This window comes from Miniopterus schreibersii, assembly GCF_964146895.1.
Source record: "Miniopterus schreibersii genome assembly, chromosome: 22".
Classification (NCBI taxonomy): domain Eukaryota; kingdom Metazoa; phylum Chordata; class Mammalia; order Chiroptera; family Miniopteridae; genus Miniopterus; species Miniopterus schreibersii.
In genome coordinates this window covers 12,444,474-12,471,803 of record NC_138124.1, presented here as the reverse complement: position 1 = coordinate 12,471,803, position 27,330 = coordinate 12,444,474, and the positions used below count along the sequence as shown (strand labels likewise).

The 27,330-nt window shown below is 57.7% G+C and overlaps 1 protein-coding gene across 1 annotated transcript; it reads left to right on the top strand.

Annotated features, from left to right (window-relative positions):
* Positions 1–26,604, top strand: RGMA (repulsive guidance molecule BMP co-receptor a). The gene is made up of 4 exons (XM_081124404.1): positions 1–123; positions 9,927–10,042; positions 19,008–19,525; positions 24,389–26,604. The coding sequence occupies exons 1-4, from the start codon at positions 110–112 to the stop codon at positions 25,091–25,093; spliced, it is 1,353 nt and encodes a 450-aa protein (XP_080980530.1). The 5' UTR covers positions 1–109; the 3' UTR covers positions 25,094–26,604.
* The last annotated feature ends 726 nt before the right edge of the window (positions 26,605–27,330 follow it).

Genomic DNA, 27,330 nt, shown 5'->3' with positions numbered 1-27,330 from the left:
GCGCCTGCCGAGCCCCTCCCTCCGTGCTCCGGGGCGGACCAGCGGCTCCCCCGCACCCACTCCTCGCCTGCAGCCCCGCCACGCCACCCCCCGCGGGCCGCAGGGGCTCATGCAGCCGCCAAGGTAAGCGCGGGCCGGGACCGCGGTGGACCCGGCTGCGGCCGCCTCCAGGCGCCGCCGGCGCTCGCCGGGGCCACGGCGCGGGCAGGGCCCTCCCAGCCCCGCGCCTCGTCTTGCTCCGGTCTTGCCCACATTTGGAGCTTCGCTGCGCCTCCATCGCTTTCCCCTTTGGCGGCAGCAAAGTTTTTGTGGTTTGGTATTTGCTCGTTTTTCCTAAAAGGCAGCGGCAGCCGGCAGCGCGCGCGGTTGGACGGCCCGGCAAACGTCTCCACAGTGTGCGCGCTGGGGGCTCCCTTTCTCGTGCTCGACCGCCGCCCCCGGGAGCCTGGAACGGAGCCGGCCCCCGGGCTGCCCCGCCGAAAACCCCCAGCTGGCTCGCCCGCTGCCTCCTGCCCCTCGCCCGCTCCCTCCTGCCCCTGGCCCGGCTCCCTCCTGCCCCTCGCCCGCTCCCTCCTGCCCCTCGCCGGGCTCCCTCCTGCCCCTCGCCCGGCTCCCTCCTGCCCCTCGCCCGCTCCCTCCTGCCCCTCGCCGGGCTCCCTCCTGCCCCTCGCCCGGCTCCCTCCTGCCCCTCGCCCGGCTCCCTCCTGCCCCTCGCCCGCTCGCTCCTGCCCCTCGCCGGGCTCCCTCCTGCCCCTCGCCCGCTCGCTCCTGCCCTTCGCCGGCTCCCTCCTGCCCCTCGCCCGCTCCTTCCTGCCCCTCGCCCGCTCCCTCCTGCCCCTCGCCCGGCGCCCTCCGCCCCTCGCCCGCTCCCTCCTGCCCCTCGCCCGGCTCCCTCCTGCCCCTCTCCCGCTCCCTCCTGCCCCTGGCCCGGCGCCCTCCTGCCCCTCGCCCGCGCCCTCAGCCCGCAGCAGAGCGGAGCTGCGTCCGGGGGCATCGGCGCAGCGCGCGGTCCGGGCTCGGGCCCCCGCGGTCCTTTGCCTGCAGCGCAGGTGGCGGGACAGCGCGGACTCGGCTCGCGTGCTAAGCAATGGGATCCCCGAGTGGCCCCGGCGTCCCTAAGGGGAGGGTCGGGCCCTGCGGGCCGGGCACCGCGCGACTCCGCGCCTAGCTCCCGCCGTGGCTCACCCCAGGGAACCAGCTGGGGCCGGGGACAGGTGTCTGCAGGCCGAGGGCCTGTCCGTGCAATTGCATTGGACCTGCTGGGAGGCAGAATCACTTCCCCCAAGTTGAGGTTTTCCTGGGAGCCTTCCAGATGCTATTCGGTGGCGTGGTTTCGGAAGGCGTTGGATTGTATTTATTTTATAAATTGGGTGTCTTGGGGACGAATTCGGGGAAATCGCGCCATCTAGAGGAAATGTGAGCTTTCTCTGCAATGGGCATCTCGGGGCAGGTGAGGGGCCCCAGCTGGCCTCCAAGGGGGAGTAGTTCCCCCGGTGTCTACTGTGGCTCGGAGCCCCAGCCTCCGAGCTCAAGGGACAGAACTGCAGGTCGCGGCGAGTGGCAGGCTGTCGCCTCCAGGAGATGCATCGCCTTCTCCATCTGGCTTTAGCAGAAATATAAACTGTTACCCGCTGGTAAGGGGAAGCCTGTCCTTTGGGCAACTGTGGCAGAAATCTGGAAAATCTGTGCAGGAACCTTGCTCTTCTCCCCTGCATCACGGGCGAGTGGTTTTCGGGCGACTCTCCACCCCGATCCCCGGAAAGGAGACTGGCTTGGCCCTGAAGGGCGGCTGAAGGAGACCTCGGAAAGGCTCTCTTACCAACCTGTGCGGGAGCTGTGCAGAGTAAAAAAACGGCAATTTTTTACATGTACAAAGAAGAGGTTTCCTACTCCACCAACCACTGCCACGGCGGGTGACAGGCAAGCCCCCTTCATAAGGGACATGATCTCCAGTTGACAATGGGGCAGACTTTGCTGGATGGCCAGCAGAGCCCACGGAGGCCCTGGGTGGGGCGCCCACATTCTCGGGGGCTGGATTCTGCTGCCACCTTCCAGGCCCGATGGTATTAGCAGTGAGCCGGGCTCTCCCTGTTCTGACAGGGCCGTTGGTCCTTGTAGGTTAGTGTCATGTCCTGCTTGCGGAGAAGACCCTGCCCCAGTGAGGTCCCCCGAGCTGCGGTGGTGGTAAGGGAGGTCCCAGCCTCCTTTCCTCACTAGCCCTGCTCCCATTCTTCCTTCGCAGGCGACAGACAGGGGCCTACCCTGGACAGGCATGAAGAAGGGTGGGTGGCTTGTCTCCTCACTGCCCGCGCGTCTCAAACTGTCTCCCCATTTCCAGGTGTTTATTTAATAACCAGATTTGTGACCAAAAAAAGGGGGGGGTGTCTTGCAATAACCTGGCATTTTTTCAAGGAGGGCTTCTCTGACCTTTGCTGAGAAACGTCTGTCCAGCTCGCTGCCGCCCAGCAGTGTGCGCAGCACCACAGACCGAGGCGTGAGCAGCTCCTACTTACGACGGCCCTTTACTGTGACTGTCCCGCCACCCAGGTGGGTTCAGACACGGGAATTCTTAGCCGAGCAGATGCAAGATACAATGAGTAGGTACTGAGCGTTTCTCACAATGGGACAGGGAGTTTTTTGAGCCACGCTTTTACCATGTATGGTCCCCAAATTTGGTCACAGCTTAGGAAGTATGGTCACCGATCTGCCCAGAAGTCTGCCGTCCAGGGAAAGGAGAGGGATATTCCCAAGTGAGCATAAACAAACGTATCATCAGAAGCCAGTGCAGGCTCATTGGAGTCTGTTGTGAAATGAAAAGGCACTACTCCTTCAAGAGCATTGTTCTAGAACTTGACTTATAATCCCAAAGGGAAGTTCAAATAACTTACAGGTGTCTGCGGTATTACTGTGGATCTTTAGGAGATGGCTTTGCTTTTCAAACACCACCATTGTTTATTCATTCAACAAACAACCTAAGTTTAACCTGGAGAAGGGAGGTCCAGGCTTTCCCACCTGTCTGGTGTCCAGACCTATTCAAACGACAGGCATTTCTTTTTTTATTTTGACCGAACACGAGCTCGGTGTGGGCCTCCCTTCCCTTAAGCCATAGAGCTAGGAAGGAGCAACGTGAACAGAGCAGTGGAAAAAAATTAAGGATGCCTACAAGGCCAGGCTCACCTGGAGACATGTTGAGGTTCCCGATGGCATCCCCTGCCAGGTCCAGACCTGGTCATCACCCCTTGCAGGTCACTTTGCCCTGAAAGAAGGATACATGGGAGTTAATGTTGTTTTACATCAGCCAGTGCAGATAAAATAGCCTGATATTTAGATTTCAACACGCTGACTTCAAAATGCCTCCCTTACTATCCTGAAGCTAGCTTGGTTCTGCACCCTGGGTCTCTCAAGATCATATGGTAAGAGAAGGCCAGATGCCAGTCTCTTCCATGCTGCGAGGGTTTTACGCTACTTTTATGTTTCTCAGTTGAGAGAATTTTGAGAAAGGAGATCCCCAAAGTCCAGGTAGGTGTCTGATTTCTTCACGAGCATATGAATGCTGTTGGTGACTATTAGCTTTGGACCTGATAGGGAACACATTGCCCTCTGAGCCCAAGAGCTAGTGAGGGCAAAGCCAAGCCAAGCCAAGAGGGTGCCCAAGCGCTTTCTCTCAGGGTCAGTGACCAATGTCTAGAGGCAGAAGCCCACCTGGCTTTGGATTTGAGACATGCCCTGAATGGCTTGTGGTCTGAATGGGCTGCGGTGAATGGATGCTCCAGATGGGTTTACCTAAACACCTTGGTGCGCAGTACTTACCGGTCACTCAAAGGCTATTAAGTCTAGGTAAGTACTATAGGAAAAGTTGGCCTAAAAATACCATTTAGCATCCAAAAGAAAGAAAAATAAACTCTATAACTATTTCAACTTACTAAAGTTTTAGGGGGATGAGGGAAATTGTCAAGGGAAACTTTTCTTAAAATGTTCATATGTTTTTGTTTCTGGAAAATGGTATATCTCTAAACATATTCCCATTTCTTTTTTAATGTTTTTTTATTTTTATTTTGATTATTGATTTCAGAAAGGGGACGGGAGAGAGAGAGAGGGAAGCATCAATGATGAGAGAGGGTCATCGATGGGCTGCCTCCTGCGCGCCCCCTGCTGGGGATGGAGCCTGAAACCCGGGCATGTGTCCTGCCCGGGAATCGAACCGCGACCTCCTGGTTGAGAGGTTGGTGCTCAACCACTGAGCCACACCGGCCGGGCTAAACATATTCCCATTTCTAATGCATAATCCATCATTATACATGCAAAGCATATTATTTGACGCAGCTCTGCCTTGGTGGGAAAACCACTGAACTTAGCATCACAAGGCCTGGATTTGAGCATCTCTCTGCCATGTATATTCTTGGTGACTTTGGATAAGTCGCTTAACCTCCCTGAGTCTCAGTGTCCTCATTTATGAACTAGATGGCTGTGCCCATTACATAGTTGTGGCCACTCTACAGCTACATGGGTGACTTTTTCTCCTAATGGGAGGTCAGAACTTGAGTATAACTGATAATGCCCTTAAAACCCACCAGAAGTCAAGTTTATCTAGGAGTCCTTGGGGAGTTCTGCATATTTCCCCCCTCGTTTCCACACACACAGAGGCTCCAGCAGAATCGGGTGTGTGGTAGATAGTCTCTTATAATCCAAAAGATGGTTCCTATCCGTGATATAAAACTAACATTGGCAACTGCTCGTCAACACTTTCTCTACGCCGAGCATCTGCACTAAGTGGCCTGTTATTGTATTAGCTCCTTTGATCCCCACAAGAGCCCTCTGAGGGACCTCGTGTCCCTGTTTTACGGGTCCAGAGCCTCTGTCCGGGCTGCGTGGTCTGGGCCAGCATGTTGTCTTGCCTCTTGGTGGAAAGGTGCAGAAATCCCCTAGGGCTCCAACAAATCTGCAAGGGGGGGGGTCACCTCAGTTTGGCACATTTGTTGCCTCTGGGTTGGCACGCTGCCCCGCCTCCCATCAGCCGGGGATCTTCTTTCCTTCAGCTTTCCATCAGCCATTCTAAACAATTCTGAACTTGATTAATAACTTGGTTATCTGTTCCTATTGCTAAGTGTCTACGGTATTTGCGCTTGGCACCAAACTGTTCATTAATCCAAACGCTCCGGGCTTCTGCTGGTTGGGAGAGACGCACAGCCCTGCTGTCAGTTCAAACACTTGCCTTTTGGTGCGTAAATGGTTCCAAGCTGGTTCTTCTCCCGAGAACTTACTGGAATGGGGAGAGGTAAACACTGGGCTGTCTGTTCTCCGTGACGGGAACCTGGTGCGTCTTGACGCGGGTACCCAAAAGCTGCTCTCGAGCAAGAGGTTGCTACCTGTTTCTTCAAGGTGTGGTTTCAGGGGTGCAGAAGCATTGCTGGGGATTGTTACTGGAGAATTTTACGCTGATGCTAAAGCACAAAATGTCTCTTCAAATAACATTTCCCTCTTGTTCAGCAACATATTCACTTGATGGACTTAAAAATGTTACACTGAGGCTCCTCAGAGTCAGGTGTGGGCAAGGCCAGTTAGCCTTACAGCCAACACCAGTTCACTGGATCCCTAGGGATATGGGATCCCTAGAGCCAGCCCCCCCCCCCCCCCCCAGGCAGCCAGGCCATGAATCTGCAGATTGGGAAGCTGAGGGTCTAGAGATAGCACAGGACACCCAGGGGCCATGGAGCTAGTGGCAGAGCCACCCCATAACCCATGTCTCTCTCTCCATATCCACTGCAACGTCTAGAAATCTCCATCTCAACGCAGATGACAATTCAGCAATTCAAACTGCTGTTGCTTCCGTGCGTGGCTTTGTAGACTTCTGGAAGACTTTGCAAACTTGGAGGCCAGACAGTAGGCATGCTTCAGAGGCTCAGACAAGAGGCTCGAGAGGAAAGTAAGAGCAGGAGATTTCCATCTAGGAAACTCCAGTTAAACACTAGTTTATAATCCCAGTAGGGAGAAATGGGCGATGTACCAAAAGAGAAAATGTGGCTGCTCCAGGTGCTTACTGAGAAAGTCCAAGGTCAAGAAGGAGAGGTGTGAAAAGATGGAGGCGGGGTCTTAAATCCAAATATCAGGGACATGCAACCCCAGGAACTGTTTCAGGTCACCAGGAGGGCTCCAACCCAGGCTGGGCTGAGGCTGGGGGAATGAGAGGGGAGTCCTTGCTTCAGATCAGAGCAAAAGGAACAAGCACATGGATGGAGCAGGGCTGACAGAGGCAGAGAGAAGACCAAATACTCCCCGCGCCTGGGGAGGAATTGGTGAGCTCACTCCAGGTGGCGTGACATCTGAGAGTCACCCAGACCTGCTACCAAGTCAGCAGGGTACCTTCTGGCAGGTTCCTTGCCCTCTGCAATGGAATTTGGGGTAACTGGGCGTTGCCTGACTTCCAAATGGGAAGGAACCGGATTAGTGTCTTTAGATGGGAATGGGAACTGAAGTCCCAAAGAGAATGTAGCTGTTTAACGGCATTTGGCGTCGCTCGTATGGACTATTTTATACTTAATTCTGTCTGTACATACCTCTGGGCATCCCCTTTGGCTGCTGAACTCAGTTCTCCTGTGACTGCTTAGGTCCTGCCACGGAGAACTGTTTAACCGAGAAAGGGAATAAAGTAGGAAATACCCACTGGTGAGGGAGCAGGCAGGAGGTTGCTAATGGTTTTTGGTAAAATGATAGGTAGTTAGATAGCTTGATTGTTGACTGATTGAGTTAATATGTGCTTCTATCTATCCGGGGACCATCTGGAGGGAAAGGACAGTGGTAATTAAAGGTGGCAGTGATACCTAGTGGCCAAAAAGGGCAACTTACCCTTCCATACCAGGCCTGCGCCCAAGGGCGTACACTCTGCCCCCTGCCCACAGAGGGAGCCCAGCCATCTAGGAGGAGTCATATTTAATAGTCACTTTGGTGGAATATATACTAAAAAGTAATATCACCACGCACTTTTTAAAGTCCCAATTAAGTGGACAAAGCATAATGCACTTGAAAAAAGACCGTGAAACCAGACCAATCTGCTAGCATTCTTTGAGGAGGTAGAAACAGGCCTGGAAACAAGGGAGAAACCCAGGATGAATTATGTTTAGACTTCCAAAATTCCTTCTGACAAAGTTCCACCCCCAGGGTCATTTATGATAGTAAGTTGTTCCAGAGTGTGGGGGAAATCGCCACAGATCGGAATTGTCCTTAGAGACAGGAAACCAAAAAAATAGGATAAACAGGTACTTTTCTGGATGAAGAATTATAAACAGTGGGGATCCCCAGGGACCACTGGTGCTCCCAGACTTCGTTTAAATGTTCATATTTCATCTGAAGGAGAGAATGCTCAGCTGGTTCCAGGCCTGCAGAGAGATGGCAAACAAATGGTGATTAACCACAGGACAAGCTTAGGCGTTAGCAAGAAAGTGCCTATTAAGCTTTTGCAGGGGCCAGCCTCGGTTAATGCGTTTAGGCGAACATAATCCAAATTACAAGAAAACGGACTCTGTCCGGTATGTTTACAGCCACAAAAGGGATCCTGGAGGGGGTCTTTGCAAAATGTTTGTTTGCTAAAGGCCCACAGGACCAAGCGTTCAGAAGGCATTTACCAGGAGGCCCAGGCTGCAGCCTTGGGGAGGGTGCGTAAGTGGTCAGACTCTAACAGGAGCTGTTTGTCTGAAGTCAACTACACTTTGAGTTTCTTTGGCAAATGAAGTGCTGAGTTCCAAAACCCAGCGTTTCAAGAATTTCTTATTCTTGCAAAGAGTTGGGGAGTTGTCAACAGGCTGGTTGGTTTGGCCGGTGTAGACAGGTTCCTCTAGGTCAACACAACCCGGTGCTGCTCTAACGGGGCTGGGCTTCTCCTGATAGTCTAAACTGTGCAAAGGCCAAATCTCCACTTTCGTGATGTCCAAAGTCAGCCTCACACATTTCTCCTCATGAGAAAAAGAGCCCTTGGCATTACCTTTCCCAGATTATTTGCTTCTGCCATAACTGTTTCTCCTCTCCAATCAATCAGTCCCCTAGTGGGAATGCTGGGGAGCTCCCTGGCCCCGTGCCCCCCATTGTATTATCAGCCCACCCCTTACTAAAGAAGAAACTGAGGTGTAGCGACCAGAAGTCTTGCTGTCAAAGGGCCAGTCTTGGGCCAGGGCAGGGCCGGAAGGGGCTGCTCTCGGGTCTTTTGAAGCCACAGGGCTTCTCTGCTGTGTTCCCGACCTGGAGATGCTGCAGCAGTGGGGGTTTCCTGGTGGGAATACTAATGGGTCCCTTCTCTCTCATTTGGGGGGGGAGAGCTTTAGGCTTACTTGTGAAAGGCAGGATCCAGCAAATTATGGTACCTGGTGGCCCTGGAAGATGCCTCTGTGCAGGCTGGTTCTGTGCCTACCTGTGTGCCAGGGCGGCCCTGGGTCCTGAAGAATGCATTGTCGGGTCTGGCCCAAGGATGGGCCAACCTTGAGACGAATGCCATTTGAGACCTGGATGTCACCGGGCAAACTAGAGCATTCTGCACACCAGGGCTTCAGATGAGGCTCAGTGCCGGGGAGTGATCATTGGACAGAGCCTGCTAGACAGGCCTAAATATCAGAGGGAAATGTGGTGGCAACCCAACTGTCAGGCAGGTGCGCAGTGGCCGTTAGTCCTAAGGGGACAGCACTTCCTTTCGCCCCATGGCACAGCTGGCTGAGGCCTCAGTGCCCTCTTACCTGTTTCGTAGAAGCCAGATTCAGAGGTATTACTGCTTTGGCTTCTGTCTCCACAGTCAGGCTTGTTTCCCTTGCCCAGAGCTTGCTGCTCCAGAGCGAGACTCCCCTCCTGGCAGGCAGAGCCCTGCAGCCTGTGTGGCCTCCAGCAAGTGAGGACTGTGATAGTGCTTAAGAGAAACATCTAAATTGGATCAAAACTCAGAATTCTTTTCCAAAGAACCAGATGAGTAGGCTTGGAAGTGAGGTGAGGGGGCCAAGGGAGGAATTGGTTTGACTAAAAACACTTGCTCTGGCTTATTTGTATTGCATCCAAAAGATGTTTCTCAGGGGAAGCTGCCAGTCTCTTAAATACCCCCAGAGCAGCGCAGAAGAGCTGCAGGGCTTAGGGAACCCTGAGGAGGAGGCATTTTCCTGGTAGCGAAAGGAAGTCATCACCCCGATGCCCTCCCAAGAGCCGCCTTGGTGGCAGGGCCCTAAGGAACGCGGGCACCGCCGCGGCCGCACCTCCTCCAGGGGGGCGGCGGTCTTGCCTCCGACGGGCGCGCAGGCCCCCGGCGCCGGCGAGCAGCCCGGGCAAGTCGTCGGGAAGCGGCGCGGAGCTTGGAGGGGACGCTGCAGGCCGCCGAGCCGGGGCGGGGTGGGTGGCCCGGGGCCGCGCAGACGGGCCTCGAGGTGCGCTCGTGGCCGTCCCGCCAAACCCCAGACAGCTGGGGAGCGGACCTGCAGCCTCGTGCGCGGGGGACTCGTCCGAGTGAGAGGCACGAGCGACTGCGGGACGGCAGTGTAGCTGGAAAGGGGACCTGGGGTTTGTCCCGCCACTTGGGTCGGATGTTTCGGGGGGAAGTCGGGAGCGCGCTGCCGTCCTCGCGTTGCGCAGGGCTGGCCGGCGCGCCCTGTGTCTCGGGGCCCCCGAGGTCCCCGCGGCCCGGCCGCCTCGGCCCCGCCCCGCGTCCCCACCCCTCGCGGGCGGCGCTGAAACCCGAGCGAGAGGGGGCGGGCGGCGGCGCGGGGGCGGCGGGGCCGGGCCCACATTGGAGCGGCCGCGTGATGGATGGCGAGGGCGGGGCGCGGCGCGGGGAGGGGGCGCGCCCGGCGCCCGCGGCCGAGGGGGACCGAGCCGCCGGCTCGCAGCTCCCGCCGGCGGAGCGAGGCTGCCCTTTCTCCGCAGCGCGATTGATCTTCTGCTCTCCTTTCAAACTCTTCTTCCAGGGAGAGGCTAGTGGTAACAGGCCGAGCTGGATGGATGGGTATGGGGAGAGGGGCAGGACGACCAGCCCTGGGATTCTGGCCGACGCTCGCCTTCCTGCTCTGCAGCTTCCCCGCAGGTAAGGCACCGCCCCGGGCGCGGGACAGCGGCGGCCGGGCCTCCTCGCAGCCCTGGGCCGCGCCTCCCAGCGACTCGGACCGAAGTTCGGTGGCGCCCCCCGGGGGTCCGGCCTCCGGTGCCCACGGGTCTTTGTTTCTCCCACGCCCCGCCGAAGGCGCACGGATGCCTTTGGGGACCCGGGGTGGGGGGGGGACCCTACTCGGGCTGCATTGCAAAGGAGCCGGACGCGAAGGTCGCTTGGGCCGGAGGCGCCTCCTCCTGCCGAGAAAGGGGGGACCGGGGACGCGCCCCTTGGAGGCCCTGAGGAGGGGAGCAGGGGAGGCACGGCGTCGGGGCAGGGGCGCTTTCCCTGGCTGCTCACCCGCCAGTTTGCAAACCTGCCTGGCGCCCAGGGGTGGCCCGGGGGCGCCCCTGAGGTCCTGGCCGAGTCCCCCGCGCCCTCTCCTGCGGGACCCGGTCTCGGCCCCGCGCGGGGAGCCCAGGACCGGGCTCAAACCAGCCCGGATTCCTGTTTGATAACACCCCGCGTCGCCCCCTGTTTGTTTTTATTGTGTCAGAAAGGGAGAGAATTTCAGAATTAAAGCTGAAAAAGCCCATCTGTTTCCAATGAATCCCCCACAGTTTTTCACAATGTTTTTGGCAGATCGCTGCTTTCAAATTCCTCCGAGCCCGGACCTCTTGTTTTTGTTGGGGGAAGGGAGACCAACTCCACAGAGAAGCATTTGTTCGTTCCCAAACGCTCCAGTTTCTTGACTTTTTTTTTTTTTCCCCCCTTTCGGGGGGAGGGGGAAGGCACGAAACTTAAATCCCTGCTCTGTTTTCTTTATAATGTTTCATAAAACTTTATTTCATTTTTGCCATATGCTAGCCACAGCTGGGAAACGCCAGTTAAACCCTTTACACCCGTTTTTTTCTCGTGCTAAAAATACAGATCGACCCAGCGGCACGGGCCGGAGGGCCCCGGGTGCGAGGCGGAGCCCCCCGGCGGTTGCTATTGTGTTGCGAGGCCCGGAGGTGTCTTCTTGCAGAAAACGCGAGCTGGTCTCGCTCCGCGGACCGACGCGGATGCGCGGCCCCCGCGCCGCGGCGCTTTGCAAGAAAGGACTTGAGTGAGGCTGGGATTGGGTTGTTTTGTTTTGCTCTTCAGCCAACTGGGATTCGGGAACTGGCAGAACGGGGCCGTCCAGGCTGCTGCTGAGGCTCCGGGCCGGGGGACCGTGCAGGCTGCGCGAGGGGCCGGGGATCAGTTTACCTCGCCGCCCCCGCCCTGCTCCGGGCGTCTCCCGCGCCCCCGGGGCCGGCCCGCCCAGTTCACACTCAGCAGCTGCAGCCCCAGGGCGCCCCAGGGAGCCCTAACCTGCTCGCACCCCTGGATGCCACTGGGGAGGCCCTGGCAAGGCCAAGGGGGGAGCCCTTGGACCTCTCGTGCCCTCTCCCACCCGGGAAAATGAAAACCTCAAGCAGCAAGGAGTCCTACCCTCCCCTTTTCTTAAAGGCAGTTTCTCCATCCACAGAGGGATCTGGCTGAAAGGCTGATTTGGTTCCCTCCCAAGAACTAAAAAAATTAAATTAAATTAAAAATGACCCTCTCCTTTAGAAAGAAGTTTGGTCCCCTGTTGCAGAGCAGGAGTTTGCCGTGAGTGTGCATCTCAGTTTGGTCTAGATAAAGATCCAGCCCACTGGAAGTTTTATCAGATGGGTTGATAAATGGCTTTTGTCCCTTGGCTGCTGTGGGGGATGTGATCTCAGCTCCAAGCTGAAATTGAGAAGGGGGGCTTAGCGGCCCTTAAAACAGCACCTTCCTGCTCTTAAAGTGGCAGCGCTTGTTAACTTCTTGGGCCAGAGAGGGAGAAAGGAAGGGCTGACGGAGGTGCTCAGAGGCAGGAGGGAGCTGCGAGGGCTACTGGTGGTGTTTTTGTTTTTTTATTTCATTTCTCCATCTTTAAATCTTTAAAGTATCCCCCATAGTCTGGGGAAAGCTGGTGGGTTATGTAATTCACAGCCCAAATTCCATCACTTTTGTTTCCAAGAAGCCCATTTCTTTTTGGCTTCCAGGCTGGTAACTCAAACCTGGCAGATGGAGCAGATAGCTGCAGCACTGTCATGCCAACTGGCTAATGTTCCTTCTAATTTGAGGCCTTAACAGCTGCATTTAGTCAAAATTGCCCACCTTACTGAAAACTGAGCTTTTTACGATCCCCAAACTCAGGCTCCGAAAAGTTGTGTGCTCGAGAAACCTGGGTCAGAAGACAGTTCCTTAAGGAAGAGATGAAACGGGCCATTTCCACAACAAAGCGATGGACCATCTGGTTCATGCATCGCTAGAGGGGCTGCAGGTCTGGGGGAGACCGGGGCGCACATTAGAGAAGAAAAGGAATCTCTGGCAAAGGTGAGGCACGGGGACATTCGGGGACCCCTGTGCCATGGCCTCTCCCACCAAAAACAGGTGGACTGTGGCCGCAGCAGCCGCCTGAAAGCATAGGTTTGTTCGGTGCTAGTCAGCTTGACCGACTGCCAGGAGCAAGCCCAGGGGAGTGCAAATGAAATTGGACGTAGTTATGTGAAGAAAGATGCCTTAACTTCTGCTAGACTGAGAGGGTTTGTGTCATTCGAGAGTGTTTACATGCACTCATTCCACGCTTGTGGCACACCTACTGTGCTCCTAACTCGGGGGACAGTGGGGGCCCTGGACTGGGCAAGGCCGGAATCAGGTAAAGGGAAGGGGGCTCTGCGGTGTCCCTCGGGCTGTGAGGGTGTCTGCTTGGCCGATGCTGTGCCTTTATCGGATGGACAGAGTGGCCATGTCTAGCTGGGGGGGACAAGGGCAGAAAAGGCCTCAGAACAGTCTTCCACAGGTCCTGCCCGCTTTTAAAACTTTGAAACCATTGGGACTCCTGAGAACAGATTTCTAAGAGAAGCCCATCCAAGGCATATGTTCTCGACATGTTGGCGCGCTTCCTATGGCCACATATGGATGTTATACTCCAGCATGGTGGTTCTCAAAGTGTGGTCCCTGGACCAGCCCCATCTGTCTCCCCTGGGAACTTGTTAGAAATACAAGTTCTGGGCCCACCCCAGACCTGCTGCAGCAGATACTCTGGGGTGGGACCCCGCAGTCTGGACTTTAACAGGCCCTCCGGGGGGTTCTGGTGCACACCCAAGTGTAGATACGGCTGTTCGAAGAATTATTACCCTGCAGCCTTTCTTTTTTTCTTCATTTTTTTTCCCCCCTTTATTCTTAAACTGCAGCTGTTTTTAAAATGTTAGTCCTCGGTGGGGAAACGAAGGCCTGGGGAGACCAAGGCCCTCTGCTGTGTGCAGATGTGTCTGCGTCCTTACAGAGATGGGACTGTCTCTCTCGGAGCCCGTTTTCCACGGGTCTGGCATTCTTGCCTCCTCCCAGGGCTCCCCTCTGCCCCTTTTCCATCTCTGGCTGAGCAATCCAGAAAGGATGCCACCCAGCCGTAGGTCAGGGAAACCAGCTGGCAGGGCTGTCACTGTGCACATTTTCCTGAGTCAGATTATGTCTTTTGGGGTTTGCTTATTTAAGTCATCCCATGCGCCGGTTCGGCCGAGCAGTCAGAATTCCGAGACGCCCGTTAAAGTCACCCATCCCTCTGCGCCCAGGCCCCAGCAGAAAGGAGCCCATTATTGCTCCCCGTGCTGCAGGATGTCCCAGGATCGCAGGCTCACACCCGTGTGTGCACCCCGGGCACATGCCCAGCTGGCCTGCATCTGCCCTCCCCCTGCAGGGAGAGGGTGGAGAAGGAAGGCCTGCCTGCCTGCCTGCGGAGGGTGGTGAGGGACAAAAGCCACTTCAAATGAGTGTTGACCTGGAGTGGCCAAGCAGATGAGCCCAGGGTTGCTGGAGGCAGAGCCAGGGTGGAAAATTAGCAGCTCTCGAGCTAGCCCTAGACTCGGGGAAAAGGGTTATGCCTCGCCTCAAAGCAGAAAGACCAAATTGCTCACCTGCAAGCTTCAATTATATCTGAAAAGTGATGTCTTTCTTTGCCCATAACCACCCTCCTGGTGGCACCCCAGTAGCTGACTCTCTGCCCTAAGCCAGAATGGTATGGAGCGGAATCCTGTGCCCGGCCTGGCGGTCCTGTTTGCTGTTAATCTGGCCCCGTGTGGCCCCAGTGGGAGCTGGGGGAGGGCATGCAATTTGAGAGCTGAGCTGTGCCCTCTTCCTTGGCACTCGGCGTGGTTTCTTGCAACAACTTGGCATGAGTGGAGGCTGGGGCAGAGCAGCCCTGGCTGGGTGCGGCTGGGGGGCAGTGCCTACTGCTTCAGCTCGCTGAGTGGCATTCAGCCACCTCTGCCCACACTTGGCAGGGAGTTAACCCCCAGCTCCCCAACCCACCCTCCTCCCCTTCCTGGCTCACTTGAGATTCTCCGAGAAAATTCCTCTTGCCTCGCTCAGTGTTTCTCCAGTAGGCCGGTTCCTGGAGGAAGCCCCAGAAAATGCCCAGTGCCTTCAAGGGGTGGAGTCAGGGCCAGGTCAGTCCCCTAGGACATTCTTAGGCTGGCCTGGGGAGAAGTGCCTTTTCAGAAAGGTAATCAATCCTGTCTGCTTGCAGGTTAAGTAAGGTAGTGTCTGCTGTACCTGGCGAAAAGTCCAACCCGTCACCTGGGCGTGTTCCTCTCGGTGTCTCATGCCAAACACCTGCATGTTTGCGTCAGGATGATGGAGTGAAATTCCTGCAGGAGTGACACAGACAGGCAGCCTCAGGCATCTACCCAGAAGGACACTCCAGAATACTGCCCAGGGCAGAGTTTACCAAATATTGGCCCTAGATCTGTTGGCTGTCCCCTCCTAGATTCAGAACTAAGGGACAGGAGAGGGTGGAGAATGGCCCGTCGCTCCTGCTGCTGCTGGGTCCCATGCGGGTGATGCAGGTCGCCCTTCCTTGCTAGTGTCCCTTTCCCACCTCCTTCAAGACCCACCCTCGGCTCGTTGCTAAGAGAGGAGCCTCAGTGTCAGCGCTGCCCAGGGCGGGTGGGCAGTGAGGACAGGGGACAAGGCATGGGACTGGGCCTTCAGCGTGGCCTTTGCACAGAGGCTGTGCAGTGAATTATCTTTTAAGCTCTGCCTGCTTCTGTCCCAATTGGAGCCATCGCCTCTTAAGTTACACCGTGTCCTAAAATAGTGTTCTGATCGTGCCATGTACTTACTGAAAATTACCCAGGGGCCCCGTGATCAACTGGATCTTATCTGAAGTCCTGAGGCTGGCATTGCAGGGTCCAGTCAGGAGAAAAAGCGCACGGGGCATGTCCACAGAGGAATCTTAACTTAGCGGACGGTAAATGGGTGTGGGGGGAATGAGTGAAAAAGCCACGAGGTATCACTGAGGCACACAGAGTGGCAGGAAGTGATTTCCCCCCCCTGGGGCTGGGGGGACAAAGGGAAGAGAGGCTTGGGGGCCCAGGTCTCTGAGGAGGGCCCCCTGCCTGGGGGGGTCTCAGTAGGTCGGATTGGCACCAGTGACCCTGGGGGGGGGGCACTGTCCAGTAGTAATAGAAGCAGCCTGAGGACAGAAGGTAAACCAGGGTGGTCTCCAGCTTTCCCTCCTTCGTCTAGTGCCGCCTAGTGGCGGAATCTAACAGGGAGCCTGCTGCCGGGAAAAGGGTTTTGCAGACTCCCAGCCCCACCTAACAGGGAAGCAGGGTGAAGCCGAGCGACCTTCCCTTTATAAGGGGCACAGCTGGTACTCAAGGCCTTTGTGTCTGGCCCCAAACTCCTGGCTGCACGCTTACCAACCAGCAGGGACCCCCTGGCCAGCCCCAGCTCTGCAGGAGGCCCCTTGGGTTTCCGGGACCTTCTCTGGGTGTCACCCATCAAATCCCACTGACCTTCCAGACTTGACCGAAATGCTTCTTCCCCGCTCCCCTCTCAAGCCTCCTTTCTTCCATCTTTGCTGCATTTTAGATTCAGACAAAATGTGTTTGCTCTGCATTCTGGAAGTTTCCTTGGCTCACTCTACCTGAGCACAGGGGCTCACTGGGACTTGTTCTGGGAACAGCATGAGGCACAGTGCCTGGCACAGGGCTGCTTCCAGAACTTTCAGCGAGTCACGCAAGTTCCCACGCAAGCCACAGAGTCAGGCACCCCCAGCTTGGCCAAAGTGAGCCTTACCCCTTTAAGAAGAGGCAGTTTTCTCTGTTCCCTGGCTCACCCCACCCCTCCTACTCGGCATCTGAAACCCGATTTAATCCCTTTGCACGCGGGTAATTTATTGGTCTATTGGGCTTTTCTTGGTGGCAAATTGCATTGTCTTTACTCGTGGGTTCAGGCTACGGAGCGGCTCACCGCCTTCCTAAGGCTCCTTTCTCAGGGCCCGTCCCTCACACCCCCTCTGCGAACGGCGAAATAAGTTTTATTGAGCTTCTTTGTCATGCAAACAAGGCGGTAATAATCGGGCTATTATTCTGAAAGATCGGGCTTGATTAACAGTTCAAAGGAGGTCTCTGAAAGCAGCTAATGCCTCTGTGGTGCGTAAATATTTTCATCCTGCCGGGCTGGGTGCAGCTGGCACTCCGAGCTCCCTGCCTCCCCCTTTCTGTCTCCGAGAGGCGCTGGTTGCTATTTAAAGGGCAGTAATCAAGCCAGGCAAGCTGTGTGGCGGTGATTTCTCTCTCTGCTGTGTCTCAGTCCACGAGGGAGGCAGTCTGGAGCCCATCTCCCCCAAATGCGAAATGTTGCACATACGGGCAGCTGTTGAGTGGGGTGTCGTGGATGACACAGACAGTTGGGCCAAGCCCACAGAGCGAGTGGCCAGAGGGTGAGGCCAAGGAAGATGGGACAGGGAAGCTGAGGGGCTGTCTTCAGTATACACAAGATGACGACATTCGAGCCTTCTGTGTGGCTCTACAGAAGGATCACGGCCTGTGAGAGTCCCTGGGAGGCAGATGTGGGCCCACAGCTGGAGCATTGGGAGCAGGAGACCTGCCCTGGAAGAGTTCAGTGGCAGAAAAGGCCAGGTGTCCACCAGGCAGGAGAGCCACAGGGAGATTTCCTGCCATGGAAACTGGCTGGAGGTAGAAACCAGTGACCTCTGGCCCCAGGCTCTAAAACTCAGTGGCGCACCTTGAGAAGCCGACGTGGAGGCTGGTCACAAAGTGAGCCCTGGCCCTCACTGCACAATTCAGAAGCAAATGGGTCTGATGGTTGCCCAGAGTTCACTCCACCCCCAATAAGTCTGGAGACTTGAGTTTAGGCATTGCCTGTGTCCCACCCTTTGTCCCACTGTCCTTGCAGCCTCTGGATTTTCCCGTTTGTCCCCCTGTAGCTAATCCTGAAAGTCTTGTCTCAAGAGGCCTGGGTCACAACAAAGCACCCCTGGGTATGAGAGTTAGCAGAGGCTCCCAGAGTCCTTCTGTCCTTGCCCAAAGACACAGTGGCCAAGATGGAAAGAGAAGCTCAGGAGAATGTTGTATTTCCAATCAGGTTCTTTCAGTCTGGCTCTGACCTTATTGGCTGTCTTGGATCCATTGAGAGGTGGCAGAAAGGGGCCCCTTTGCCATCCGCAGGCCCCGGGCGGGAATGAGACAGCTGGCTGCCTTCTGTCACCCTAGAGGCACCAGGGTGGCTCACCCTGCAAAGCTGCTTCCATCTTCCTGCTGCACTAGTTGCATTAAGATCCGTTTCAAACTCTCAGACTTTCCTCTCCCTGCGTCTTGGACACCCACATCAGAAAAGGCCAAGGTTTACTGCCTGGAATTCAGGTCTCATGCGTTTTTATTAAAGATACTGAGCGTACAAATCAGCCCCTCTGGGGTCTCTTTGGCAGGTGACGCCGCAGCTGAGAGATTTTTCGTTTGATGCTGGGCCAGGTTACATTCCGGGCCCTGACCTGGGGAGGCCTTTGGCCCGTGATTTAGTGGAGTGTACAGGAGCAGCTAGGGGTTAGGGGGCCCCTCATCTCACCACCGTGGGGGCCATCCAGTCCTGGCCTCCCTGACGCCCTTCCCCAAGACCCCCAGGAAATGACAGCCCTACTCATGTCCACTTTAGGCAGACAGGCCCTGAAGAGCTGTGTCACCACCTGGAGAGGTGGCAGCAGAGAATGGGAGCCATCAGTCCCAGTCCGAGATTGTCACTCTCTTGCGAGCCATGCCCCCACCCTGACCTACAGCTAGACTGGTTCTTGGGCTTCCTCTTAAGCTCCTAGGGCTGAAGGTTTTAAGCAGCTGGGGACATCCGGGAAATCAGGCGTTAAAACCATGGTTCTCGGGCGTGTCATTTGTAGCTATCACGGAGGTCTCAAAGCTTGAGTGACTTGAAAAAAAAAAAAAACCATGCATTGAGGCAAATCCAAAGTTATCACTCTCAGTGGCTTCTCAGTGGGCTCTCCCCAGCAGGATAGCGAGGGATGGAGCTGTGCAGACGAGGGGACCAGAACCAGGCCCTCTGTGGCCAGGGCTGACGCAGTAATCCTACCAGCCAACACCCACCGAGCTTCCGCTAAATGCTGGTGCCTTTGTTAAGTCCTTTAACACTTTTAGCAACCTCCCAGGATGGATACGGTCACCCTTTTCCAGAGGAGTATAGCGAGGCCCAGAGAAGTTAAGTAATTTGCACAAGGTCACACAGCGGCAAAGCCGGAGACACACGCTGAACGCTGGGGCTGAATTCCCTGCCAGATTCCTGTCGCTTTGGCCAAATCCTTGGGAGATGGCTGTGAAAATGTTAACAGATGTCAATGGCCCGGGGGCGGGGCCTGCCTGCTCCCACAGCCCTGCTGCCCGGAAACACTGACCATTCCTCCCCGCAGGCTGGGCGCTGGGGGGGCTGCGCGCCTGGCCACTTGGGGTTATTGGCAGCAGCGCGCGCGATCTGGACACGCAAGGAGCGCGCATCCTGCGGGCGGGTGTGTTCCACCGCCTGTGAGCGCGGCGGTGCCTCCCGCATGGGGTCCCCGGCGCGTGGCCCACGCTGAGGGCGCGTCCCCCTGTCTCCGCAGCCACGTCCCCGTGCAAGATCCTCAAGTGCAACTCGGAGTTCTGGAGCGCGACGGCGGGCGGCCCCGCGCCGGCCGCGGACGACGCGCCCGAGTTCTGCGCGGCCCTGCGCACCTACGCCCTGTGCACGCGGCGCACGGCCCGCACCTGCCGCGGCGACCTGGCCTACCACTCGGCCGTCCATGGCATCGAGGACCTCATGAGCCAGCACAACTGCTCCCGGGATGGCCCCACGTCGCAGCCGCGCCTGCGCTCGCCGCCGCCGCCGCCGGGGGACCCCCAGGAGCGCGCCGACAGCCCCGAGACCTGCCACTACGAGCGGAGCTTCCACAGGCACGCGGCGGCGCCCAACTACACGCACTGCGGCCTCTTCGGGGACCCGCACCTCAGGACTTTCACAGACCGCTTCCAGACCTGCAAGGTGCAGGGCGCCTGGCCGCTCATCGACAATAATTACCTGAACGTCCAGGTCACCAACACGCCGGTGCTACCCGGCTCCGCCGCCACGGCCACCAGCAAGGTAAGCGCGGCTGCCACGGGGCCACACGCAGCCCCCTCCGACCGCGGCCTCCTGCACCCACCACGCTCCGATATTCAGTAAATGAGCAGAGTCTCTGGAAAGGAATGTTCTGGATTCTTAACGTTGCCTGGAGCGTGGTGTTTCTCAAACTGCTGGACGCGGCCACTTGGGGTTTGTGAGACCAGCTTTCTGGGGTCAGAAACCATCTCTCTCTCCCCCACACACACATATGGTTTGTTTAATCGGTGGGGGTAGCATGGCCTGGCTCACATAAAAGGCCTTTTGCAAAGGCACTGGACATGGTAAGGGTACATACTGGAGGAAGCCTGGTTTCTGTCGTGTGCGTGTGTACACAAGCATGGGTTTGTATGCAGCATGTGCACACCCATGGCCCAGGCAATGGGACAGCCCCGTCCACCCCAGGGTCACCCCCCACACTCACTGCAGAGGGTCTCCTGTGACCTCACATTCAGACTCAGCCAGAGGGAGGCTGGTGGGCGCTCAGAGTCCAGGCGATGGGCACCCCTCTGCCTCCCAGGGCTGGGCCCACCAGAGCCCCCAGGGTTTCCAGGTTGGCAGTGGGTCTGTTTTCCTGGGAGGAGCTTGTTGCAAGGGTGCCAGGATGGCCCACAAGGGTGTCTCTGTTCCCTCCCATTCCACCATGTCCCAGAGGACAGTGAGGTGACCTGGCAGCCAGGAAAATTCCTGCCACTTCCCTCTGTGCCAGTGGCCCTTGTACACCCACAGGGGGTCTCTTTCTGAGACCAGCTGCTGGGTGGGAAGCAACTGGGTCTTTGCCCTTCGGTTGCACTCACAGGCCCTCGGCACCAGGCCTGGAAGCCTACTGGTGACAGAACTGTGGCCAGCGCTCTGTCTGCCCTGGCCCCCTCCCAGGCCCCCACAGACTGAGGGGCCCACGTCAGGACTCCCTCTGCCTTCTCTGCAGTCCCTTCACCTACCCACCTCCCACTCTAGAGCCAAGATAAACGAATGCTGGGAGCCTATGGCCGCAGCTTCTAAATCCAGCAGCAAACACACTCTGGGAGGGGACCCCGCCTTCATGTCCCATCCTGTCGGGCACGTAGGGAGGAACCTGCCCTTCCTAAGCCAGGGTGGTATAAGCACCAAATATGATAACAGAACCGAGGGAGGAATTGGGGTTAGTGACCAGCCGGGCAGGGCTGCTGCCCCCAGTGACTGGGGGGTGGCACAGTGGAGCAAGAGCCATTAGGCACATATGACTGGAGCCTGCAGGCTGGGGAAAGGTGCCTGGACTTAGAACCCCCAATACCGCCCTCAGCTCTGCTGACACACACTGGGGCCCTGAGCCCAGCGATGCTGTCCGAAAACCAAATGGATTAATCATTCATTCTTGTGCTCTGTGCACTGACTTGGCTGCATTTTTCCACTGGCAGCTCTGTTGCAGGCTCACTGCTGGGCACTGTGGCTGCAGACCTGCCCCGGTAGGGATGGGAGCACCTCCCTTCCTGTGTCAGTTTCCAGAAGGATAGGGGGCCCTGGAGCAGAGCTGGACCCACCCAGCCCCTTTCTGCTGTGACATAGGGCCACCTTGATCTTTGCAGCAGGCTGAGAGCTCAGTGGCTTTCTCCTCTGTCCCCGTCAGCAAGAGGCAGCACAGGCCCTGCTAGAGGCCCAGCAGTGACAGGGTCAGCGTTTGTGCCACACCAGTCTTGGGTGTCAGGGCAGACCGGGGCCATGTGGTCCCCAGGTAGAAGCATCCTGGCTGGTTTCCAGCACCTGTGGCCCGCCCCTGCCTGCTCTCATAGGCCTCCCTTTGCTCAGGTGTGTGTGTTGGGTCTTTCATTCATTCAGCAAACGTCTACTGAACAGCCCTTCTGTACCAGCCTCCGGGCTGGAGGTGGCCTCCCTCCCACAGCTTCCAGGCTAATGATGGAGATGCTGCTGGGTAGCGGGATGCTGAGGGCTCTGACCAGAGCACTGGGGAAGGCCTGCGAGTCCTCGCACCCAGGTGCCGCCAAGGACGGGAGTGGGTGCGGCCTGCAGCCTCCAGCGAACTGCCTGACTCTCCTGCTCACTGGACCCCATCCAGTGTGGTGTCCCGCCCTGGGGGCCTTTGCTCATTTCCCATGATAATAGCATTGTCCAGCTGGGGCCATCCTTGTGCATAATCAAAGCCTGGGCTGACATTTTAGCCAACTTCCCACCCCCATGGGACTGCCTCTAGCTGTACTAGTAGCACCCCATTTTGCAGGTGAGGAAACTGAGGCTTGGGGAGCAGAGGTACTTGTGTCTCTGCCTCCCATCCCCTCCCGCTCACTGGTCCTCATCGCACTTACCACTCTGTCACTCTGCATAACTCATCCTCTTGGTCTGTGACCCCCCCAAACGTGAGCTCCATGAGGACAGGGGTCTTGGCCTGTTTCACTCCGTGTGGATACAGCTGCTAGTACCAGGGGCGCCCCATAAACAGTTGTTGATGAAGCCCGGGCTCTGCCCTGCACCCAGCACGGTGGGGAGGGCTCAGGCCCCTCTGGGGAGGGAAGGGGGCAGCAGAGACAGGAGTGGCAGCCCCGCCCGTGGCCCTGTTGGCAGCGAGCCGCCCGGCTTTCGACAGGCCCCCTTCATGCTGTTACTTGTGGTTGAGTCCCTGGCACTGGTGCCGGGAAGAGCCAAGCAGCCTGTCAGCCTTCCAGGAGCCTGTCTCCACGAGCGATGGCAGTTACAGCAAACCAGCCTTTCCTGTTCCAGGGAGACGGATGGCACTTGGAAGGCAGCCCCCCGCCCCTCACAGTGTCTGTGTGGCCCTGCACACAAGGCAGGGACACCAGAGTCCCTCATCCTGAGCCCCCTCCTCCAAAACAGGACCACCCAGTGCCCAGACCACCCTGGCTGGCCCACCTCCCGGCCCCCTGCAGGCGGCCTCCAGTCGGGGCAGAAGCCTTGGATGCAGAGAAGGAAGCAGCAGGAGGTGGAACCATATGAAGTCGCCGTATTTCATAGGACAGGGATGGTAGAGTCGCGGCAGCTTCATAGGGTCCGATGCTGAGGGCCCCAAGCGGGATGGAGAGGCTGTGGCCACCTTTAGCATCCGCAGCACCCCACAGAGCCCCAGCTTGTCCTTGTGTCCCATGTAGACAGCAGAGCTCCAGGTGCCCTTGGTCCTGGGGGACAGTGACCTTAGAGGCACCAGCTGACCCTGGGAGCAGGAACGGGACAGGCTGTGGTTCTTTCCCAGTTTCACTTGTCTCCAGCCCATACGGTCCTCCTAGTTAGGATTAGAGAGGAAGGAGCAGCCAGGCGTCTCTGCCAGGATGATGGCGGGAGGGGACTCACCCTCACTCCCCGGGCTGTCTCCCATCCTCTCCCAGGCCTCCCACCCTGTGGGCTTGTGGCCGAAAAAGCCCAGGGGCTGGAAACCAAGAGACTAATCCCAGCTCTGCTGCTTGTTGGCTGTGTGACCTTGGGCAGGTCACTTTAGATCTCTGAGCCCAAGTTTCCTTATCTGTAAATCAAGAGGTAACGTCACCCTCCTGTGCAGTGTCCCGCAGGACTGGAAGTAACAGATGGGGTGCCCGGGATACTGGTGCAGCGAGTGTGCCTGTGTCCTTGGTTCTCGGGAGGACAGTGACTCACACAGCTGACCAGGGGCTCAGCCCAGCCCTGACCCCGATACAGGCTCTTGATGCTATGGCCCTGCCCAGGGTTTCTCGTTCGGCCTGGAGACCTCATCTTTTTGCAAACCTGCACCTTCCTCCTCTCCCTCGGCCTCCTGCTCCCCTCCAAGTCCTGGCTGAGTGACCCCAGAGGGCAGCCCAGGTGGCCTCTGCTGGCCTCCTCCTTCCTGCGTGGATTTTGTCCCTTCATTCTATCTTCGAGCATCAGTCTCTTCTACTCCACCTCCTGTTAGGTTCAGCCCATGGTTTGCGGTCCTTTTTAGGGGATCCTGCTGGAGGTCCACTGGCAGCGTGACACATGGTGTTAGACGGTGGTTAGTTTCCTATCGCTGCTGTAACAAAACCGCAGACTCAGTGGTTCACACAAACAGACCTTTGATGCTTCTGGAGGTGAGAAGTGTGGAACCAGTCTCACAGGGGTAATATCAAGGTGTCAGCAGGGTGGGCCCTCTGGAGGCTCCAGGGGACAATTCGTTCATTGTCTCTTCCAGCCTCTGGTGGCCGCCAGCATTCCTCGGCTTGCGGCCTCATCGCTCGAGTCTCTGCCTCCATGGGGACGTAGCCCTCTATGGTCAGGTCTCTTCTGCTCCCACCTCATGAAGATACTTGTGATTGCATTTGGGGCCCACCCATGTAACCCAGGATAACTTCTCCACCTCTGAGTCCTTGACCTAGTCCCGCTTGCAAAGCAGTTTGCCCTGTAAGGTCACAGTCACAGGTTGCAGGGATGAGGGCTGATATCCTGAGGGCCATTATTCAGCCTATTACAGTGGATAATGACTTTTTATTTTATTTTATTTTTTTTTAAATATATCTTTATTGATTTCAGAGAGAGGAAAGGAGAGAGAGAGAGAGAGAGACAGAAACATCAATGATGAGAGGACTTTTTACTTTAAATTAGCTATGCTTTTCTTTTTATGGCTCATCTTTCTATAGGGTAAATGAGCTGGGGGGTTTTCTAGGGTAATGATCTAAAGTTCCTATTCTAAGTCAATTTTTTAAGTAAAAAAATGTGTAAGTTGTTTTAAAGAAAAATATTAGGTGCCTGATAGCGCAGGTGCTGCTGAACTGGGGCCAAAATGGGAAGGGACTGTCGGGGCACCGGGGGGGGGGGGGGGGGGGGCGCGCCTCTGTCCCTCCTTAGGGCTGGGCCTCCCCCCGCCGTCGCCAGCTCCACCTCACCCCGTCTCCGCCTGCCTCCCCCCAGCTCACCATCATCTTCAAGAACTTCCAGGAGTGCGTGGACCAGAAGGTGTACCAGGCCGAGATGGATGAGCTCCCGGCCGCCTTTGCCGATGGCTCCAAGAACGGCGGGGACAAGCACGGGGCCAACAGCCTGAAGATCACGGAGAAGGTGTCGGGCCAGCACGTCGAGATCCAGGCCAAGTACATCGGCACCACCATCGTGGTCCGCCAGGTGGGCCGCTACCTGACTTTCGCCGTGCGCATGCCGGAGGAGGTGGTCAATGCGGTGGAGGACAGGGACAGCCAGGGCCTCTACCTCTGCCTGCGGGGCTGTCCCCTCAACCAGCAGATCGACTTCCAGGCCTTCCGCGCCCCCGAGGGCCCGGGCGCCCGCAGGCCCCAGGTCGCCAGCCCCGCGCCCGCCGCCCCCGACACCTTCCCGTACGAGACGGCCGTGGCCAAGTGCAAGGAGAGGCTGCCCGTGGAGGACCTTTACTACCAGGCCTGTGTCTTCGACCTGCTCACCACGGGGGACGTGAACTTCACGCTGGCCGCCTACTACGCCCTGGAGGACGTCAAGATGCTCCACTCCAACAAGGACAAGCTGCACCTGTACGAGCGGACGCGGGAGCCCCCCGGCCGGGCGGCCGCTGCAGGGCTGTCCCCAGCCCCTCGGCTCCTCCTGGGCAGCCTCCTGCTCCTCGCCCTGCTCCCCTGTGCGGCGTAGGACGGGAGCAAGGCGACTGGCTGCCCGTCGCCGAGCCGGCCTGCGGCTGCAGAAGGGCCGGTGGCTTCCCAGTGGCCCCTCAGTCGCTGCAGGGGTCAGAAGCGAAGGCAGCGGCTGGCCGGTGAGCTGGGGGACGGTTACCTCAGAGCTGCCTCGGGCTGTCTGCTGGCAAGGGCTGGGGGCGTGGGGCGGCCCCTCGCCCCCCCCCCCAGGGCCCTGGACAAGGTTGTGGTGACTGACTGGTGCTGTGACGTGAGACGGGGAGAGCTGCTCCCCTGCGCCCCGCCCCGCAGTGTGAATGTGCAAAGCCGAGCCCCTCGGGCTGCAGCCCCCCACCCCAGCGACACTGGGAAAGGTCACAGTCAGCTCGTCCCACCCCCCGCAATGCACTGAACGGCCGCGACTGCTGCCCCGCCCGCCCGCCTACGCGCACACTCTTACACGAGCACACTCGCACACACTGAGCCGGCGGGGCCTCCTTTCCCGGGGGGCCTCGGGGCACCCCAGGCCCCTGCCTCGAGAGCCCCCAGCTGGGGACAGTGCGTGTGGGCACTTGCTCTGAGCGACGCCACTCGTGGGCTTGGATGCCCTTCTCTGGCCCCTTCACCCACTGTCCCCCCTCCCCACGGTGCCGTAGGAAGTCGAGTTGAGTTTCTAAATGTCTACACAGAGAACTACCCTTTGACTTGCGTTCCTTCCTCTCCAGCAGATGGCAGATGCCCCTGGGCAGGGGGGCTTGGGCCGCAGGGTGTGGGCAGGAGACCGGTGGATAGGGCCAGCTGGCCTGCCCTGATCCTCTGCTCTCCCCCAGCTGCCCCCACGGCCCTGCCCCCCACCCTGTCCGCCCAGGCCTGCGGCTGGGAGAGGAGCGGGCTTTAGCGGGCCGAGCAGCCCCGAGCAGCCCTGGCAGGGTCTCCCCGGCCGGGTCCCTTCCCTGAAGCCCAGGGCCACACAGCCAGGACAGACCTGCCGCTGGGAGCGCAGGCTGCCAATCCAACGGGCCCCAGACCAGTCCCGCCCCTGCTGCTGCTCCAGAGAACCCCAGGGACCCACACCGGGCTGGGCTCCTCTCCCAAAGGTGCTGCCAGGCCCCGGAGGGCCATCCTCCCAGACGCCCCACAGCCCCTCACCGTCCCCCCTGCCCGCCCGCCGGCATCCACAGCCCCTCTGCTGTCCCCAGGGACCTCTCATACACTGGCCCAGGAGGCTGCGGGCCTGTCCCCGCCTCCCCCTCCCAGAGGTCCCCTCTCTGCCAAACCCCGGCAGGCGGGCGGTGGGAGGGGCAAGGCCCGGCTGGGTTTTAGGCAGCCCCTACGTTGGAAGGAAAAAGTGAAGCACTTTATTTTGGTTGTGTTTGCTCTCGCGTTGTGCTTGGAAGTGGGGACCCCTCACTGCGTCCTTGTGTCTGCGACCTGTGCGGAGCGTCACCGCGTGTACATCCTGTAAATTATTTATTGAAGGCTAAATGCAAGTAAAGTTGGGGTTTTTTTGTTTTGTTATTTTCCTTTGGACTACGTGTTGGAGTTTGTTTTCTGAACAGACGGGTTCCTTTAGTGGGTGGAGAAGTGACTTTGGTGGTGGGTGTCCCCTTACAGTGTCCTGACAGTGTGTGGGGGCAGCTAGCGTGTGTGCGTGGGGGTGCAAAGGATGTAGCAACTTACCAACCGAAGCCCCTGCTTCTCTAAAATTACTTTTTATCCTACGATGAGCTGCTTTGGGGAATGAAGGGGTCCAGGTCCCCTGGCTCTGATGGAGCTGGAACGGGTCTCATGGGCACACGGGCACACTGTGGAAGGACGGGAGGAATCCAGGGTGAGCATGCACACCGGCTCCAACCTGAAGAGGAAGGCTAAAAGTAGGGAGGAACTTTCTAGAACCCACCTCTTCCACTTCAGAGAGAAACTGGCAGTCTGGGCTTTAGGAGGAAGGAACCAGCCTGGAAGGGACGAAACAAGGCAGGAATGTACCCACGCGTCTCACCCAGTTGCCCAAACTGTCAGTACCGATGGGCCTCTCGCCCCAGTATTAACATTAGGAAGTAATTTGGGGGGGGGGGCACCACCGAGGTGGCAGAGCCGTGGGCACTTGGCCAGCACAGAACAGATGATCGAGAAGCCAGGGCACAGGATTTTTTTTAAAAACCCTTGTTCGGCCTCAGATGAAAATGCTACATTTCTTGCCAGAAATATCCTTGGTTTGGAATTCGTTCAGGACCCTCCATTTAAGCTGGAATCCTT